Below are 19,549 nucleotides of genomic sequence, written 5' to 3'. Positions count from 1 at the left end.
CTCAAATAAAGTGCAGATACCTGAAATTCTATTTAATTTTATTTAATATTTGCACTTTATTACTTCCCACCTGTGGCTATTAGCAGAGATGGACAGTAACTGTAATCTGATTACTTGTTTCAAGTAACAAGTAAGGGATTATGATTGCAAAACAGTAATTAGTAATTAGTAATCAGTAAAGAAATGGCATTACTTTCTTGGAGAAGTAATCAGTAATTAGTAACTAATTACTATTTTCAAGTAACTTGACCAACACTGGCTCTTAGTAACTTAAACCCTATTTAGTCCAATTGGCTCATGATAGAGAATAAATAATAAAGAATGATCATATAGTTATGCATGCTAAACTAAATATTGAGATATATTTGGGTTTAAATAAAGCTCTTCTTTTAGATAGATTCATATTTTGTCCATAGTTAGTGCCACAGAGCAGATTTCTTTCTATTAATTTTCTTTGGAAATTCTAGGAAATTATGATGTTATTTTCAGAACAAGACATATTTCAAAGACTCCTAATTGTGTGTCCTTTAAACCTGCAACATGTAAACCTAGCGAGGGTACGATCTAAACCTAACCAATCTTTTGTTGTGCTGAATTAAAGGAAGGTGCGGCTCTATGCTGTGCAGGCTAATTAATATCAGTTCTGGAGCATAATGCATTTGCATAAAGTTAATATAGTCAGTTAATACAGCCATAGATCACTGAAGTGGCTCTGCTGATCCCTGCCTGGGAGATGTTTATGCTATGTATGAAGACAGGCTTTCTTGTAAAGCTCCTCTGAGGACCTGCTTCCAGGTTGAGTGTATGTGTGTGTGTCTTAGTATGTGCATGCACATTTAAGTAAAGTATGTGGGTGTTCTTTTCTTCTGTTGACCCTTTTTTGTTGCTGTTTAGTTTTTTTTTTTAAATCATTTGACATTTTCCGATCTTGTTTTAACAGTGTGAGCGAGACAAGCGATGGAGACGGCACAGAGAGAATATTGATGGACAGACCAAAACACTGACAGGACAAGTTGAGACTCAGACACCATCTGTATTGACAGAAGGGAGTAATTGATTAGTCATTCATGCCACTGGGCTCCCCAGTGATAGGAAAAGGACAGAGACATTCACATCAGAGTCTTTTTACTTGACTTCATCTTAAAGGCTTTCTGTGAGTCTTTTGTCTCTCCTCCATTCACGGCTTATTAGTCAATGCGGAGTGACAGCGAGCAGATGATGTGGTATAAGCTGGATTTGAACAAAAAGACATGATTTTCTCCATATCTCACAGCTCCACGAAAGCTCTCTGTGTTTGAGAGCAACTGTTCCACCTCATTGTTCCTCCAAGTGAAACTTTGTTCAGTGTCTTACCTTTTTGTCAGAGAGCCCAGACACGGTGTCGATATATTGCTCCTGGATCATGAAAGCAGCCAGGTTGGCGGTGTAAGAAGCCAGGAAGATGACGGCAAAGAAGGCCCACACCAGGACCATGATCTTACTCGTGGTGCCTTTAGGGTTTTCAATCGGGACAGAGTTGTTGAAGACGATGCCCCACAGCAGCCACACTGACTTCCCAATAGTGAATGTTGGACCACCGGGCGCTGATGAAATAGAAACAGGAGATAGTATCATCTAACCATGCAAGTTTTATCTTTTAGAGTAAACTAGTAGGACCTTGAGCTCATCTTCCTTTATTGGATTAGTGGAAATAAACAGCGAAGTGGGAAAACTGTGGAACTGTCCCTGGATCAGTTGCTGCAAATAAATGCCACTATCTTCAGTTAACTGTCTGGATTGCACTGTGATAGACATTTCATATTTGTTTGCACTTTGAAAAATGATATTTGCCAATTATGTGATGTGATGTAAAAGTAAAGGCTTTGCTTTGGCTTAAATACCCACGTTTCAAGGGTCAGAGAAGAAATTATCTGACGTCAGAGTTTTCTTGACCAGTACCTCTACCCAGATCTCCTCTTACTGCAGACTTTGTCCTTCCATGTTCTTTCCTTCTTTGCTCCTGACAAACTAAACTAACACTCCCTGCAGTTGCTTCCAGGCTTTTTTCAGTTACAAAACCCACTGCGGCTGTCATTTCCTCAGCAGAACAGTCTTGTTTTCACTGGGGATTGGGGCTTTCTTCAGCCAAAATATAATATAAAAAAGAAATCTCTAAGCAAAGCTAAATTATCTGCATGGTAAAATACCACCAGAGTTAAGGGGAAATTAAGTTTTGTTTGTTTTCTTTTTACGTGGATGAATGGATTCTTTAAGTGCAGTATTTGATGACAGTGTTCAGCCCTTTTCTTTATCTGGGTTCTTTCTTCACACAAAATATGTCTACTGTTCACTGTGTAAGTATTCATCAGCCATCTCATGCCCTTCTACAAACTTCAAGATGACAGAACAATTTCACAGCATCAGCCGGTTTCCATCGCTCTCTGCCACCATTGCTCATGTGCAGCAACGGAGGGTGCCACCGCCATCAATCACACTTCGATTAGTGAAGCGACGAATGCTAATTAAAACAGGAAAATGACCTTTCGGACCTGGAGACGAGGCACGCTCTGTCAGCGCTGAATTCTGGGATTGATTAGCCCTCCCAAACCCAACCCAAAATTTTGGGTTGCAGGACATGCTAGCGGGAAGGGGCGGGATTTAGAGGCCTGTAGGCAGGCTTACTTTGAAATGCTTGGTGGATTCAAATTGAATAGCTCTGAGCTATTCTGTGGATAGTTTTAAAAGAAGAAAATACTAATTGACTCCATTTGACACATTACACTCTGAAAAAAACAGACTTTGCCTCTGCTTTAACGATGATCTAGTAATTATGAGTCCTGTATTATCCATCATAAATTCTTCCAATAAGAAGATGTAAGACTCACCTTTGGCGCTCACCAGACTGCGATTGTAGCCAGCTGGGCTGAAGTATTCAAACACAAACACCGTCACAGCCACCACAGTCAGGCACATCACAAACATCATGACCCAGACTGCTGGGCTATAAGGCTCTGGAAGAGGGGGAGGAGAAGTGAAGGAACAAACATGGGTTGGCGTGAGTCTCTTTTGTGGTTCTGTTTCAAAACCTCAGCCTGAGATAGGCGGGATCAACGTGTGTGATAACAGGATACCAGGAGGGAGAATGAAGCTGAATTTTGTTGTTTGGTAAAGAGATTTAGGTGTGTGTGTGTCATGCATTAGGGGATTTAGTTGTAGGCTACAGTCATTGGTGGGATAAAAGCTTAATGAAAAGTTTCCTAAAGCGTCTACGGAGACAGAACTCGTTTAAGTAGGCCACCCTGCAAGAAAGTGGTTTGAAAGACGGCAACATCGCACTCCAAAGATAACAAATGATACAACCAGCTTGAACAGAGGAAATTGTAAATGTGAATGTGCTTCTCACCAAGAAAAGCAGACGGAGATACTGTTCCGTTGCTGCGCGCAACCATGACGCTGATGCCCGTCTCGACAAATGGCACAGAGAAGTCGATGATTTCAGAACGCTCCTCGTTGATAGTGAGAGAGCCAATGGCCATGTCAGCCCGCCTGTACAGCACCTGAGAGAAGAGACATAAGCAGAAAGCAAACAAAACCAACACAGAAGCACAACAGTGAGCCAGCTGTAGTGGTCAACAATTTCCCCCTCTTTATCCTACATGTGCTCTGCTTAAAATAGAAATATTTACACATTTTACAAGCAATCCTTTTAAAACAGGGAAGCCACAAGCAGCAAGCAATAAATGAAAAACATTTCTTTCATCATTTCAGAATCCACAAGGAGAAAATGCTGCATCTCAAGAGCTCTCACATCCAAGCCAGTTTTTCTGTAAAGCATTTTTTACACACATACACACACACACGCGCGCAATTATACAGTTCCAAAGCACAACGCCTTCAGGCACAAAAACACAAGCAAAAGTCTCTCCTGAGGAACACCTGTTCAGGTGCTTCACTTTCAGATGCAGCTGTGTTGGACGTGGCTTGGTGTGTGCGGGGAAAATGATGTATTAGCACCGTATGCATATGCATGACATCACACCACTGACCTAAAAAAAAGCCCATCCAAAAAACCAAAACTCTTGACTATTCTTGACTCTCAACTATCATTACTTGAAACTGTATTCGTGCAAAAGTAGGAAATCACTGCCTACAAATGCTCAAGTACTGTTCTCAGGTACTTTTACCCTGACATTTTTCATTTTAGCTGGACTAATGTTAAAATTTCCAATTTAAAAGATAATAAAATATAATGGCTTCAATATTAAAAAAGTGTACCTGGTGTAAAAACATTTAAAACGTTCCAGTCTTGTTTTAGTTTCATCACAAATTGTATTATCTGACAAGTATCTGATAGGAAATTATTACTCTGATCCCGCTCTACTTGATGGGGCTTACTCTGAAGTACTGTTTAGTGAAAATTTATACTTTGACACTTTTTAGTTCTATTTTTTATGTTAACAGTGAATAAAATTTTTATTTAGTATGACCACAAGTTTTCACCACTGACTTGTGGTGAAAAACCCACAAAGAATCGTCAACCTCTCTGTACTTTCATTCGCTTACACAGAGTATTATAGTGTCTCAGTTCAGTCGTCGGGTTTTATAGCCTGTGGGTTTAACCTTTTACTTTATTCTCATTACTCTCATCAGCCTTGTTTCCAGCTTTAGCACGCAGCGCTGGTTTTAAGTGAAAAAGCTTTTATAATAACCACTATACGCTAAGTGCACCAGGGAGCAGCTTTTTAGCAGCTAAAGAAGAGGAGGATGGTAGAAATCAATGTAGATCTACAAGAAGAGTGAGTATTGTAATTAGATGTATTGGGGGGGGGCATGGAAACTTATAATTGTCAGTTACAGCTTTCTGCACTTCCTGCAAGTAACCCTAAAATCAGCCTCATACATATTTAAATGGTTAAAATGAATGTTACTTTGTGTGTGCCATGCTTCTAAATACAGGAGTCTCTCTTTTTAAAGTTGGACTATTTCTGAATTCAAGAGAACTGCTTTGGTTGAAAGGAGTAGACAACTAAAGAATAATTGTTGCTGTGTGCTGTATTTGATATTCAGTGCTGTTTTTGGCTGATGTCTAATATGCTACTCATAAATAACTTACATTTATGTTACTAGGGCAGGCTGTAGCCTAAAACCTCCATTTATTGTGGTTAGATCTGTGGCTGAACATCTTCATACACCTTTTTTATAATAATTGTCTGTTCAACGCCAGCAGGCAGCTCAAGAAAGCTGTAATGTCTGCTGGATTCAGGGACTTCTTGTTGTTTCAGTAGACATATGTCTCACCTCTCCAATCATCCCGTTCCAAACGCCGCGGACCATCTTGCCATGTTTCCCATTGGTAACCAGGTAAAGGTCATAGGAGAACTTGATGGTGCGGGACAGCTTCTTCAGGGTGTCTATGCAGAAGCCCTTACAGCACAGCTTTGTGTAGGACTCTGAGTGGCCAATAATGCTGCAAGAAGGGTGAGAAAAAGCAGAGTCACACACACGGTTAGTACAACTTTGCTTAACCATCCTGTGATCAAAGATCCTCGCTGGCAGCTGGGACAGTTGCTATCTTTAGCATCAACACCAATGCTGTTGTTTTACTTTGCTTCAGAGAGCGAGTGCTAAATAGTCGCAGGCTCTCATGCTGACAGACACCATCGTCTACAGCAGCAAAGTGAAGGGCAGGCAACGGCTGCTTCATTAGCTGGAATCAATGTCGGTTAACAACACGTCTTTCAGTGAGATGGAGGCGATGCCTAAAAATGACAAACAAGCACAAATACACTCGCACACTGTGTGACAGAGGCCACAGCGAATGGTTGACTGACTGTGATGGCCTCTAATCAAAGCCCATTAAGGTGTGTAGCATGTGTGGGGTGCACTCCCTTCCTCTCTGTGGCCTTGCTACTTAATGGGGTGTTGAAGAAGAGAACAGAGGGAAAGGAAATTGTGGGAAAAAAATAATAGAATAAAAAATAATGGAAACCTCAAAAAGTGACACCAAACAGGGAAAGTTAAAATCAGACAAAGTGAAAATGGAGTTGACACACTTCCTGAGAAAAGAAAAACTCTCTTTTTCCCCCTCCGCTCTTTCATCTATTCAGCTGCCGAAGAAGTGGGTCTAAAATCTACGAGGGCTGAGTCACTCGGTGTGTGTGTCTGTCTGCGTGCGTCTTTGTGCGTAACTGACTGATAACCTCGGCATGTCAATGAATCAGCATACGAGCTGAAGAACGATAAAGAGACGACGTGAGTGAATAAATGAGCAAGTGATTGAATGAAAAAAGTCAAGTGAGTAATTAACATTAAGGTGATTATTTTCCAAATCTTAAGAGTTCATTTTAGAAACATTTTAAGTGCATTTGGAGGGCTTGGTTCTTTCACGGGAGTCTAGCTCTGATAAACGCCGTGTTAATTAATTGCTTCAGGAGCTGGCCACCTGTCGTCATTATACACACTCCACTAACAATTCACACACAAACACACACAAAAGCACGTGTAAACTGGGCCGTCTCTCTCCGTTTCATACACGAACACATGCACGCATACAGTACAATGTCCCCTGGGGATGCGCAGCAGCAGTTGTGTTGTGCTGTGCTGTGCGGTCTCCACAAATGCCCAGAAACTAGTGCAGCGTGGAGGGGAGCATGTTAGACCAGAGAGAGTGAGAGAAAGGGAAACTGTCAGCTGAACAGCAGACAGGAAACATACGGATCAACAGCCAGACGATGCAGCGATGGGGCAGCGGATTCAGTTTTGAGGGAAATGAGGGCAAGTGCAAAGGAGGACAGATGGAGGCGGAGGAGGAAGAAGGAGAAGAGATTGTGAAATTACCATCACTGTGATCCAGTTGAAATGATGAGGAAAACACTACAAAGTTAATGCCCGACAGTATTGCACCGCACTGATCGTCCTCGTTGCTGCACAGTGCAAACTATTAAAGTTTGTATTTCCATCAGATAATATAAATCTTATATTATTAATCTCATCACTGTTTATCATTTATTTTCTTTTAATTGATTACCTGAAGCAGAATACATTTTATCAAACCAACAGTCAAACTCCAGAGGCACGCTTTGTAACCATAAGTATACGGATACTAAAGCTTTGTGATTCTTCAACATTTTATTACTATTTTAAACCTTTGGATAGAAAGCTGGACCTAATCTAAAATGAATAATAAAATATTTGTCTTATATTACTTTACTGGTTTATATAAGGATATTCAAGCAGAGCTAAAGCTATTCAATGAACACTGTGCCTCACAAGGACTGCAAGTGAGGTAACATTGTTTCGCATTACTTATGAGTCTTGAAGGCGTCTGTACTTTTATGTGTGCTCTTTATGCAATCGTTAATAAACTTTGAAATGGAAAGTGGATTCATTTTCTCAGAAAGACAAATCAAAGACGTGCCAAATGACAGAACTGATGCATAAAGTAAGAGGGAGGTGGAACAGTCAGACATGGACATGTAATAGCCTTCACTCTTCTGGTTTTAAGCTTGCACTGATACTGGTTTACTATAATGTTCCAGTTCAGGTTATAGTGTTAGGTGAGCGCAAGGCCAAGATTCTTCCATATCAAACTCAGAAAACCATTCCTTTATGGACTAAAATTTGAGTGGTCATACTATAATGGTCAATTCTAGCTGCTATACAAATAAACTTGCCTTGCCATGAATTTAAATGTGAATGCCATCCATCCATCCATTCGCTTCCGCTTATCCTTTTCAGGGTCGCGGGGGGCGCTGGAGCCTATCCCACCTGTCATAGGGCGAGAGGCGGGGTACACCCTGGACAGGTCGCCAGTCTGTCGCAGGGCCAACACACAGGGACAGACAACCATTCACGCTCACATTCACTTGCACATTCACACCTAGTGGCAATTTGGATTATCCAATTAACCTATCCCCACAAGCTGCATGTCTTTGGACGGTGGGAGGAAGCCGGAGTACCCGGAGGGAACCCACGCAAACACGGGGAGAACATGCAAACTCCACACAGAAATGTGAATGGTTTACTATAAAAAAACAAAACTGTATTTTAAAGTAATGTTATTTGTCAGTTTATCTTTGAGCAAAAATGCATCAAGGTAGAGGAAGACCAGCGCCTCCAAATGACCTCATTATTAGATACTTCTGCTGCACACAACTAACAGTCATGTGAAAAGGAGCATTTTCAGAGTACTCTGAGCAGTCTGGTGAAATGCCAAGTAAACCCTATGATTCAGTAGTTTGTAGATTTTTACCAGCAATAATTTGAGGTAGTCTCACATATGACTTCATCTGTCTCTTACAACTTGTAGAGGAATTCTGGTCCTCTTAATTACAATATTTCTGAATTTCATTGAGGTGTGTGTTGATGCACAGCTCTCACACCACAGCATTTCAATCAGGTTGAGGTCTGGACTTTGACTGGGCCATTGCAACACCTTGGTTCTTTATTTTTCAGCCATCCTGTTGCAGATTTGCTGCTGTCTTTGGGATCACTGTCCTGATCCACTTTGGGCCAAGCTTTAGCTGTAGGCCAGCTGGCCTCATATTTGACTCAAGAATACTTTGGCATTCAGAGGACGTAATGGTCGACATAATGACTGCTAGGTGCCCAGAAAACAAGCCAAAATGATCATGCCTCCATCACTGGGCTTAACAGTTGGTATGGGGTGGTTGTGTTGTGTATATGATCAAATATCTCCACTTTGGTCTCATCTTTGCAAAGAACAGTGTTCCAAAATATTTAAATGCAGATTTGTAAACCTAACCCCTGCTACCGTGTTCTTTTCTGCAACCCTTCCAAAGAATTAATACTTTTTCAATCTTCTTCTGATATTACTGTCATAAAGTTACCTTCCAGTTTCCTAATACTGACCTTCCAAGTTACTATGGAAACAGTAAGGATGTACTTTCTCAGGACTTCAAAGAGTCTTGTGATCATCATGTGAAGACAATGTAGACAATAATCTTTGAAAATAGTGTTTTCAAAAAACAGCAACTTTTTTTTTACATTTTGTAAAAATTGTGACCTATCAGAGTTCAAAGGTGTTTATAGTATACAATAAGAGAAAAACATCTTAAGATAACATAAGCAACTCTTGTCAATTTTGAATAATCAGTTGTCCAAATTATTTATCAATTATCTCAAATAATAAATTATCTAAATTCCTATCTGTTAATTTTCTGCCCCAGATCTTATCTAATTTAAGAACTGCTTCCCATTAGCAGCTGGTCGCTCAGTATTGGGTTACACCATACTATTTCAGACAGCTGAGATTTGAGACGCTGGATTTTAGTGTGGAATTCCTACTCTTAATCAGCCCGGAGAGGTAGGCTTAGCCTTTTGGCAAAAGAAGCTATCATCTGTCCAAAGAAAGGGTTTTTAATGAGCAAGACAAAAAGTTTTAATCACACTAAACATCTGCTCTGCAGGGAAGCCGCTCAGACCACACAACAAGATTAACTGATTTATAGAGCACCAGTCGCCTCTCTCCCTCTCTCTTTCCTGCTCCCTCTTTGTTGGTCACCGTCCAAATGGGACATGCCAGCCAGAGAGAAGTAGAGAAAGAGAACCAGAAAGAGGGTAGGCTGGGATAACATTGTCCCACTATGACAGATGTCCCCATGTTAGATAGATAAATCTTCTTTACTAGCAGTCAATGTGCCATTGTGCCCAACAACAGCCGCTACATATCTCATTCTATAATTAATGTGCCAGCCATAGCCAGATCTGCAATCTGCATAAATGATACATGCACCACAGACACATGTACACACATACGTGGAGTCATTGAAGTGAGCATGAACACAGCATTAATTAAAATAGTTTATCTGCTTACAATCAGATGATTGAAGATCGGTCAGTTTGTGCAGACTGCAAATATTACACCTAGAAATCTTCACGTTTAGCTGTGATATACAGATACAGATTCCTCTTTACTGCTGAGAGTTAGATGAGAAGATAGACACTGCTCTTGTGTCTATATATTATGCTACAACCTGCACCCAGTTAGCTTAGACTGGCATAAAGAAGTACGTAAATGCTGGACACGTAACATCATTAAAACCATAGCAAGTTCTGGTTTTAGTGGATATTTAAAGATTAAACAAACAACCGATCAACCAAAACCTTAAAACCACTGACAGGCGAAGTGGATGTTGGTACAACACAATTTTCTGCTGGGAAACTATGGATTCTTTCATGTACCATCCAGCTAAACATTGTGGCTGGCCAAGCACGGTGATAACACCTCCCAATGGCAGTGGCCTTCCTGAGCATGACAATGATGTCTGCCACACTGCAGAAACTGCTAAGGAACCGCTTGAGGAACATGACAAAGAGGCTGAGGGTTGACCTGTTCTCTAAACTCTCTAGATCCCAATCCGATTAAGCATCCATGGGATGCACCAGAATGAGCTCAATCCCTGCACACCCGACCGTATAACCTGCAGGACCCAAAAGCTCCACTGCCAAGATCCTGATGCCAAAAGCTACACAACACACCCAGAGGTCCCGTGTCCATGCCATATCTCTCTCTGTCTCTCTCTATATATACAGTTTTGAAAATCATTTCAAAACTGGATAGCACTCTTGCACTCAGCCATGTACCAAGCACATGTCTGATGGTCAGACTCTACCAAATGGAGCAGACCTTACAATCAATAAGGTTCCACACTTGAGCAAACACTGCAAGCAAACATACAAAAATGAATAAATTGTAACATAATCAATAACAGGCAGTGAGATTCCAGTTAGCGATAACAAACTCCCAGAGTACAGGGCTAAGAACATCAAGGAAACTACAGTTACATCCTTTTGATACATTATCATACCAATGCATTGACGTAGCTTGTTTGCTGTCAGTTGGGATAGTGCATCATGATATCTGACTTAATATCCTGCCAGAACTAGTTATTAAAAGGTGCAGAATAAACAGCCATTTTTTTGCTGTCAGTGACCAACTGCAAGGAGTTGCATTGACAAACAGGTTAGCCAAAGGCAGGACATGCAACCCCTTAAATCTCTGGGTAACCACGTTTGATCACAGGTTGCCTGGTGGGAGGCAACCTTTTTAAAGCCAATGTATCAATCGTAACTTCATTGCACACAGTTGCAATACTTTGGCTGTACAGTGGTCTTTAGCTACTGTTTTCCAAATGTGACTGTAGCGTTAAAGATAAGTCCAAAGGCAACTCGGTGCCTATAGATAGTGAACAAGTGGGCTAAATATGTTTATACCTTTCTGAGCATGTTTTTAATGTGATTAACTTATCACCAATACAGCTTGCTTTATTATACAGCCTGTCCAGGCGTTTGTGCTCCAGTTTTTTATGGGTGAAATTCTAATATTTTATTAATCTTGTTGTTCAGCACTAAGTAGCATATATCTATCTGTCCGTTGCATCCCTACAGTTTATGTACCCACCACAGTCAAAATGCAATCAATGCAGTCGATGCTTGTGGCTCATAATAAAAACATCAACATCACTGACAGATTATGAGAAAAAAAAATGCTGGATGAAGATACAGTTTAGTCATTAAAACATAACTTTATGAAATAGAGGAATTAGCAGAACACGAAACAAAGACACAAACACATCCATGCCCCAAATGGCTAAATTATTGGGTTTGAATTATTGGATTGACCTGCCAATTCTTAGTCAACATGGAAAACTTCAGTCCTTTTTCTCTTTCTTTTTGGCACTTAGTAAAACAAACCAAAACATCTTACTTTAAGAGCTAACAAACTAAAAATAATCTGTTCCTGTTACACATGTTCCTTAGATGTAAATTTTATATTCAACGAAAAACTGGTAAGTAAGCAAGCAAAGGCCCTTAATAAAATTTACCAGCACTGTAGCATAGGTGCTCGTGTAAAATAGCTAATCCAAGACACATAGAAAGATTTTTATTAAAAAAAATAGTGTTTGTAAATATATTTATAGTTTCAGTTCTCCCCTTGTCAACTTGATAAGTGAGATGTCAAAGTCGTAAACACTGCTTACAAGACATATCTGTGAAAAAACAACAACAACAACTCGTGATATAGTTTCATTTCTATTGTGTGTGACCATGATGAAGATAGTGTGTATTCTTAATGAACACTAGTTCAGAGGTAATAGCTGTTTAATGGCGGTTTTCTGCCATGCTGTGATCTGTGTTTGACACTGAGGGTGTGATTTTAAAGTGCTTAGACACTCAGCACACACAATTACTCTGAGTTTAATGAAGTGTGGAGGTATGCAGTGTCTACTCAAACCTAAACTGGGGCAAAGGAAAAGGGAGTGAGGGAGGGTGTAGATGTCTGAGTGTGGGACTGCAAATTTGCTAGAAATAGTGCCAATATGATACCTTTGTTATTTGCTAAGTATTAAAACAGTAAAAGCTCATTTAATGACTTTATAAAGGAGCATGTGATGATGGAAGTTCATAACTATGACCAATTCAAATCTAGAGTCATTGAACACTTAGGTACGGCTTTTCAATAGCTTGTTAACGCAAACATCTAATCAACCAATCACACAACATCAACTAGATGCATATAAGCATGTAGACAGCCTGCTGAAGTTCAAACCGAGTATCAGAATGGGGAAGAAAGGTGATTTAAGGGACTTTGAATGTGACATGGCTGTTGGGCTGGTCTGACTATTTCAGAAGCTGGTATTAAAATACTTTCTTAATGGCAGAGCAGAATGACCTGACTGCTTTGAGCTGAAAGGAAGGGAAGAATAACTCAAACAGCCCATGATTACAGATAATATATACAGATGAGCATCTCTGAACACATAACATCTTTAAGAATGTTGGGCTACAGCAGCAGAAGACCACACTGTTTGCCACTCCTGACAACAGGAAACCAGAGATATAACTCACCAAAATTGGAAAAGTGAAGACTGGGAAAACATTGCCTGGTCTAACGTGTCTCAGTATTTGCTGCAAGTCTTAGATGTAGGGTCAGATTTTGGCATAAACAACATGAAAGTATGGGCCATCCCCTTATCTCAGTGGTTAAGGCTGCCGATGGTGCAATGGTCTGGGGGATATTTTCCTGGAACTCTTTGGGCCTTTTAGTACCAACTGTTGCTGACAATCTCTATTCTTTTATGATACCAGTTTACCAGCAAAATAATGCATCATTTATGCATCACCTCAAATCTCAAAGTGGTTTCTTGAACATGGAAATATTCTTTGTGTTCACAGATGGGAGATAAAATATATAAACATGTCATCAAAACATATGGCTAGTTGTATTTTGCCTGTGTAGCCCAACATGCACATTGAGACACAGTGTCTCAGTCTGGGTCAAACTACTGGCAAGTTCTGCTATAACCAAAAAACATGAAACTAGACCATTTATTTTGTATTTTATGAATATATGCTGACATATGTTGTCCTCTTTTCATTGGCCAAGACCACTGCTTCAGAGGTTTTTTTTTGAATGCATACTGAAACAACGCCACCAACACTGTGTCACTGGAATTGCACAGTTTTCATCTATTTAGAGCCACAGCACTACATTTCATGAGACAATGCTGTGGTATAAACATCTGTGACCATGTATTTGCTTACATCTATGTATTTATTAAGCTGTGCGTGTGTTTGTGTTGCCATGTGTACCTATCTGTGTAATTGGACTGACGCCTGCAGGGCACAGTGTTGCGGACACAGGTACCCGTGCCTGGGTCTACATTCTCAACCATGACGAACGGATGCTCCTCCAGCGTAGCCACGGTCAGGTGACGATCATCAGACACATGCTCCAGGAAGTTGCCATACCGAGGCCAGATAGGGTAGCGAACTTGGAGGACGCCCCGGGCATACGTACCCACCTGAGCAAGAAGCGTGAGAGACAAAGATCTCATTGGTATCACATGTGAGTCCCGACCTTCGTGTCAACACCTTCCCTCTTCACCTACCCTGCCATTCCTAACTTCACAGGATGAATAATTTTTACAAAAATTTTATAATGAAAAAATGCATGCGCTGACCTGGAGGAAGAGGATAAGAAGATCAAAGGAGAGTATACTCATTAACACATGCTGAGGAGACTTAAAAGTGTTTGAGAAAGACTTTTACTGGGGAGGAAAAACCCCTCAGAAACTAAAACAAAGAGTAAACCAACTGTATCACATTAATAATACAGCCCAGCATGTGCTGCTTTCGCTGTGTGTTCATTTTGTTGACTGATTATTCAATTAATAATTTTCCCTTTTTTTAGACTAATAAACATTTCGAAATGTCACTATTCATAATGGTAACTGTTCAAGTGATTACCGCTATTTATTTTGTGTGTTTAAAAGATTTTCTGCATTTGTAGAGCCGGTGTAAGTAAAGCTCACTGAACTGAAAATAAATGAACAAACTGAGATTCTGACAGATTCGTTAACGAGATTGCTACTGAAAGAAAGGAATAGACTGCGTATTTTAATGTCACGGAAGCCACTTTTGCACCAGAATTGCTGTACAATGTCACATCACGCAATGGATAGTCCCATAGATGTCGGCGGTAAGCTCAACGAAACTCTCCCCATGAGGAGCAAGACTGTTTGTCACATCAGCCAACCTAATGAGGCGTGCTGAGCTTGGCCAGCGCTGACTTACTGCATATGAAACTCACTCCCTTACAGATTTAATGAGACCTCTTTTTCATACCAACTCTTGATTCTTTCTTCACCTTAGTCATACTAATGTTTTTCCTTCGTCATACATGGGCGACTTAAGGATCTGTATAAAGGTGCAGCACGTAAGGCTGTGATTTGTTTCTGTGCGCCGTCTGTGAACGACAGAATGGCAGAACTGCCAGTTTTGAAGATCAGTCATTTGAATTTATGGGATCCTCGTGTGTCTGAGCATCTTAAGCATCTTAAGTGCTTTCACTGGACCAATCATTGAATACTGGGTTAAAATATGGTGTGATGATTGAATGTGCCACACTCCTATCTATCAATCCAGTCAGGTTTTGACAATAAGTAATGCATTTACCTTGCTTTAAAAAAGAGTCTCTTTGTCAATGCCAAGACAGCACTAGGTAGTAGCAGAGTAGTTTTATGTTTGGAGTTATTTTTTTCTTGAAAATACATCTTTAAAACACGTCAGTTTTCTCGCTCTCTTTTTGGCTGTTTCTGCAGCTATTTTTCTCTTTTTTTACACATTTTATTGTCTGTGAAAAGTGACAAATAATGACCTCTTTCTGCTGACTTCTGTTAATTCAAAACCACTGCCAAGAACCAAAGAGTCATGATTCTAGGATTCACTGAGCGAGTGACAACAATAAGCTGCGAATAACAGATCCTTCAATTTTTTGTAACAGAGCCAGAGAAACTGTCATTACGCTCCCCTATCCTAAGCTTCTTGTTTAGTTTTTCAAATTCAGAAAAAAGGTGCTACTAAACAGCAAAATGTCTACTGTTAGAGCTTCCTGTTTTGCAGTTCCTTCAAAATAAAAGGGTACTTATTGAGCCTGAAAATGAACTGTCATTTTCCATTGTGTTTGCCATTTGTGTTTAGCATCTTGTGTTTTCCTTGTATTGTAGTTTATTATTCTCGCCTCCTCTGTGTCACTGGAATCTTGTTCACTGTAATTTTTCACGTGTCTTATTTTAATTAGATGTTCTTGTTATTTCCTCATTTATTTTCACAGTCAATCAGGAAATATTTCCTGATTTATCTCTCTGTTAATGATCTTGATTATGTGCACCTGTACCCTATTCCCCACCTGTTTCCACTTCTCTAATCACCCCTCTGTATATAAATAGTCCCATCTTACCTTTATTGTTTGTGTACCTTACCCAGGGTGTGCTTTGCTTTCCTGGCCAAATGATGATGAATGATTGCTTGTTGACTTTTGTTTTGTTTGCTTTGTAGAGTTTTGAATTTAGCCTAATAGAAGTTTCTTTTAGTTTGGCTCTGGATGCCTTGGGTCCTGTGTTTATTTCCAACTTTCTGCTACCATAAAACTGTTTGTTTTTTTGTTTTTTTTGTTGGGACAATCTCACTTTAGGTCAGTTAGAGTCTATTTCAGAACAATGGTGAAGTGAAAAGGCTATACTGCACATAGCTTGTGTTTTTTGCCAGTAAGTCATATTCAGGAGGCACTTCACCCCTACAAATTCACCATACAGTAGTCAGGTTTTCCCAGCATTAGCTGGCTTCACAAAACCTAAAACCCAAGTTGGAGATAATGGATAGCAATTTCCTTTATCAAGCTTCAGGCTCTATGTGTGCTCATATAAAATGAGGGTGTCTGATACATCATTCGACTCTTCCTATGCACAAAATGGATCGATGGGGCACAGTCTGTTCCAGTCATACACATTATCAGTGGAAAAGGTGATGGTGCTGCTCTCTAAAGAATACAACACTATTGCTGCAAGTGAGATTAATGTTACAGGAAATCATTAATCAAAACTTCAGAGCAGTTAAATAAATATATATTAATGTGAGTTACTGCTCTGTGCTGCAGCAGTTTAGAGTTGCGAAACTAAACAGTATATATTTAAACACTGAATGTTGTTTGGTGTGTTCAGTTCTGACATTGTCCCATAAATGGGACAATAAAGAAAAATCAATTATTTTATTGATCGAATAGGTATTTTTAGTGATAAATAGCCTACAAAGCTAACTGATCAATTTCAGTTGCAGATGCAGCAGTGTGAAAAATATTAGTTTCGGACTAAACGTAAATCCTTTAATTCAAAGTCCTTTAAATTCCTGAGACACTGGGATACCAGCAGTTTGCACTACTGTAACAGAGGGGTTAAGATCTACAGGTTGCATATAAAAAAACCTGCTCCTTCGGCAAGTATCATACCAACAGGATACTGTAAATGAAACAATATGCAAAATTGTGGCCTCCCAGCCAATTTTAAACTGAAACTCTGAGGATAATCAGCTCCAGATCAGTTTATGTGTTCGCTGTCAGTTACCATGGTGATCTAGCCATGTTAAAACAAAGGAAAGAGGAAGAAAAGAGATCCTCCTCCACTTTATATTCGACTTACCTCACTTATACCCCTCTTGTCTACTCTTTGGGGTTGGGCAAGAAGTCTGTTTTTCCTTTAAACATTGCAGCTCTGTTGTTAATAAAAATAAAAGGCAGAGCTGTGTGACAATTCACATCTCCCATGTATATAATTTTATTGATTATCGCTGCTTTGTATTTACTGTGTTGAGTCTATAGGTGTAAAATTGATACAAGATAAGACCTGGGAGAGGATCCTGGCAGTGAAAGGGGACAAATGTCACCCAGCAGCACCCTTCAGATGATGATAAGGAATAACAGCATGTTAAACTATCAGGCTGTCACAATGAAAAGAGAGAAGCTTGAAAAGAGCAAGTACTCCACGACATGTCATTATAACGGATGAGATACCTGACACAAAGAGGAGAGGGAGAACAAGCGGCGAGAGATCGGGCTGTAATGAGATGGGATTGAAAAGGAGGGAGAGGATTCGCAAAATTTAGATGCTTGTATGGCATCTTGTCAGATGTCTTGTTATCTGTAACTTGTGAACGTCAATACCTGTGCTCGGGGACTAACATGGGGAGGGAGAATACGTGATTTTAGGATCTACAAGCACAGACGATCCTAACCCCACTTCAGCACAATGACATGTCCATGTTCATACACATATACACACATGCACACACCAGCCAGGAGGTGACATTGATAAAGTAGGTTGGTCTTTCCAGGGCAGAAATAAATGAGTTCAACTGTAGCTGTGAGATTACGTTTAGGTCTCTCTGTTCAGTCTGTTTTTCAATACACCCTCAGGCTTTGACTGCATGTGTGCGCTTGTGTGCGTAAAAGGGATTGAAAACACTCCCTAGGCTGCAAGGCATGGTTATGAGGAAACGGGAAGGATTCATCCTCACCAGGAAACAAAGATGCACACTTCTATTGATCTGAAATAATGATGTCAAACTTCAAGTCTAATGCAGTTTTTCAGGTGTAAACTATCAGCATTTATCCAGATTAGATCTTTAAGTTGGATGCTTTCACACTTAGAGGCTGTGATTCTGAGCCTATGGAAGTAATGTCCATCATTTTTGCTAAAAAAAAACAACAACTCATGACAAGCCTGAGCACACAGGCATGATACACATACCCACACCAACACTTATGATGTCTGTTAAAAAGTGCAAACATTTTGAAGGAGAAACAAAATCCCAGATTTTATTTTAAATGCATTTTGTCTTGCCCTGCTCATGGTGTGTTTCTGTGCCAGTGTGTGTAATTCAGTTAAAGCTTCTCAGTACCTTGTCCCAGATTCTGTCCCGGTCCAAAGAAATGATAACCATAGAAGGGTTTGAGAGGAAGCCTTGGTTGTTGAACGACAGATCTCTTCTCTCCCAAGTCACATTCAGCATGTGTCTAATCCCAACAGAAACATAAACAGTATGCAATCAAGGAAGTTTGACTTCTGCTTTCTAGAAATCAGAATATGCATATTCATTCACACGGATGCATGCACATACAATGATCACCTGCTAATTAAATCTAAAGCTCCCCCCGGGAGCTTAATCTAATGTAGGAGACTGGAAGTAGCTCATTAGGCGATGATAGCGGCAGGTGATTGGTCTGACAGCCTAGTGTTCCCACTGAGTGATTTCACTGTCTCTTAATACATTAATCCATGACAGACTAGACTGTTTTTAATGAATCCAAATTAATTAGCATTTCAGACCACATGCTAAAGAGGCGCTATACTCGCACAAATTTCAATGAGTAACAAAACTGTTAATTCCTCTAGAAGTTAAATAAGTTAAAAGTTATAAAGATTCCAGGCAATACTAATGGAAAAGTCATACAGACAGGCTTTACATCAATCATCAGCAGATTAAATTCTGCTTATTAAAATCTGCAAGCACAAAAAAATAACTACTATGATACATATTGGAGCTTTTGGGAACATAAGGAAAACAAGTAACACCTGCATAGTGTTGCTTCACCTGAACAGAGTGTAGTTGTCTGAGTGTTTAGCCGGCTTGTTGCAGTCACCGTGTCCCTCGGGGATAAAACCATATTGCCGCTTGAAACTATCTGCCCCTTTGGCTACGATGGCGACACCCTCCCTCACTCGCTGCCGCAAGCTTTTCCTCCACTGGTCGGTAATCACACCGATTACACCTATAGGAAAGCTGGCAGGTGGAGAGCTGTCAGGGTTGCCCACGGCCAGACTGGGGAGGATCCAGATGTAGCCTGGCCCCAACAGACCAACCTCAGCGGCATTTTTAAAAAGGTACTGCGCCTCTTCATGTGAGCAGTACGCCAGCAGAACCTGGGAGTCCAACTGCAGATGGACAATAAATCAGAATATCCTGAGCACGCTGCACTACTAAGTCATCAGAAGCAGCTAACTTGGATAACATAGATGTTTACTAAGTTTACATACAACAAAAGAAGCAGCTCTCATTAAAGAGGAAAGCTCACGGTGTCCACAAGATGCCTCGTCTCCCCAGCTGCTGCAATATTGAACACCTAGAGCTAACTTCCCTGTTTTAAGCAATATTAGGGTCTGCATATGGAGGCAGGAGGGATGCCTGTGGCAAATTTTCCAAGTCTGCCACCAGA

The 19,549-nt window shown here is 40.3% G+C and overlaps 1 protein-coding gene across 2 annotated transcripts in view; it reads right to left on the bottom strand.

Annotated features, from left to right (window-relative positions):
- Positions 1 to 19,549, bottom strand: part of LOC146626985 (glutamate receptor ionotropic, NMDA 2C-like) — a 48,227-nt gene that overhangs the window by 12,088 nt on the left and 16,590 nt on the right. The window contains exons 5-12 of one of the 2 annotated variants that reach the window (XM_085360955.1): positions 18,928 to 19,268; positions 18,235 to 18,349; positions 13,594 to 13,805; positions 12,674 to 12,687; positions 5,278 to 5,429; positions 3,383 to 3,536; positions 2,865 to 2,990; positions 1,354 to 1,583 (exon numbers count right to left, since the gene is read on the bottom strand). In XM_085360955.1, coding sequence (XP_085217081.1) covers positions 1,354 to 1,583; positions 2,865 to 2,990; positions 3,383 to 3,536; positions 5,278 to 5,429; positions 12,674 to 12,687; positions 13,594 to 13,805; positions 18,235 to 18,349; positions 18,928 to 19,268 — 1,344 coding nt within the window. Of the gene's footprint in view, positions 1 to 1,353; positions 1,584 to 2,864; positions 2,991 to 3,382; positions 3,537 to 5,277; positions 5,447 to 12,673; positions 12,688 to 13,593; positions 13,806 to 18,234; positions 18,350 to 18,927; positions 19,269 to 19,549 lie in introns of both variants that reach the window. The other variant, XM_085360954.1, reaches the window with a different exon arrangement.

The sequence above is a fragment of the Diplotaxodon limnothrissa genome, linkage group LG8, assembly GCF_057381915.1.
Source record: "Diplotaxodon limnothrissa isolate DT_005_m linkage group LG8, D_limnothrissa_male_GT1.1, whole genome shotgun sequence".
Lineage (NCBI taxonomy): Eukaryota > Metazoa > Chordata > Actinopteri > Cichliformes > Cichlidae > Diplotaxodon > Diplotaxodon limnothrissa.
This window is presented reverse-complemented; position numbering and strand designations above follow the sequence as displayed.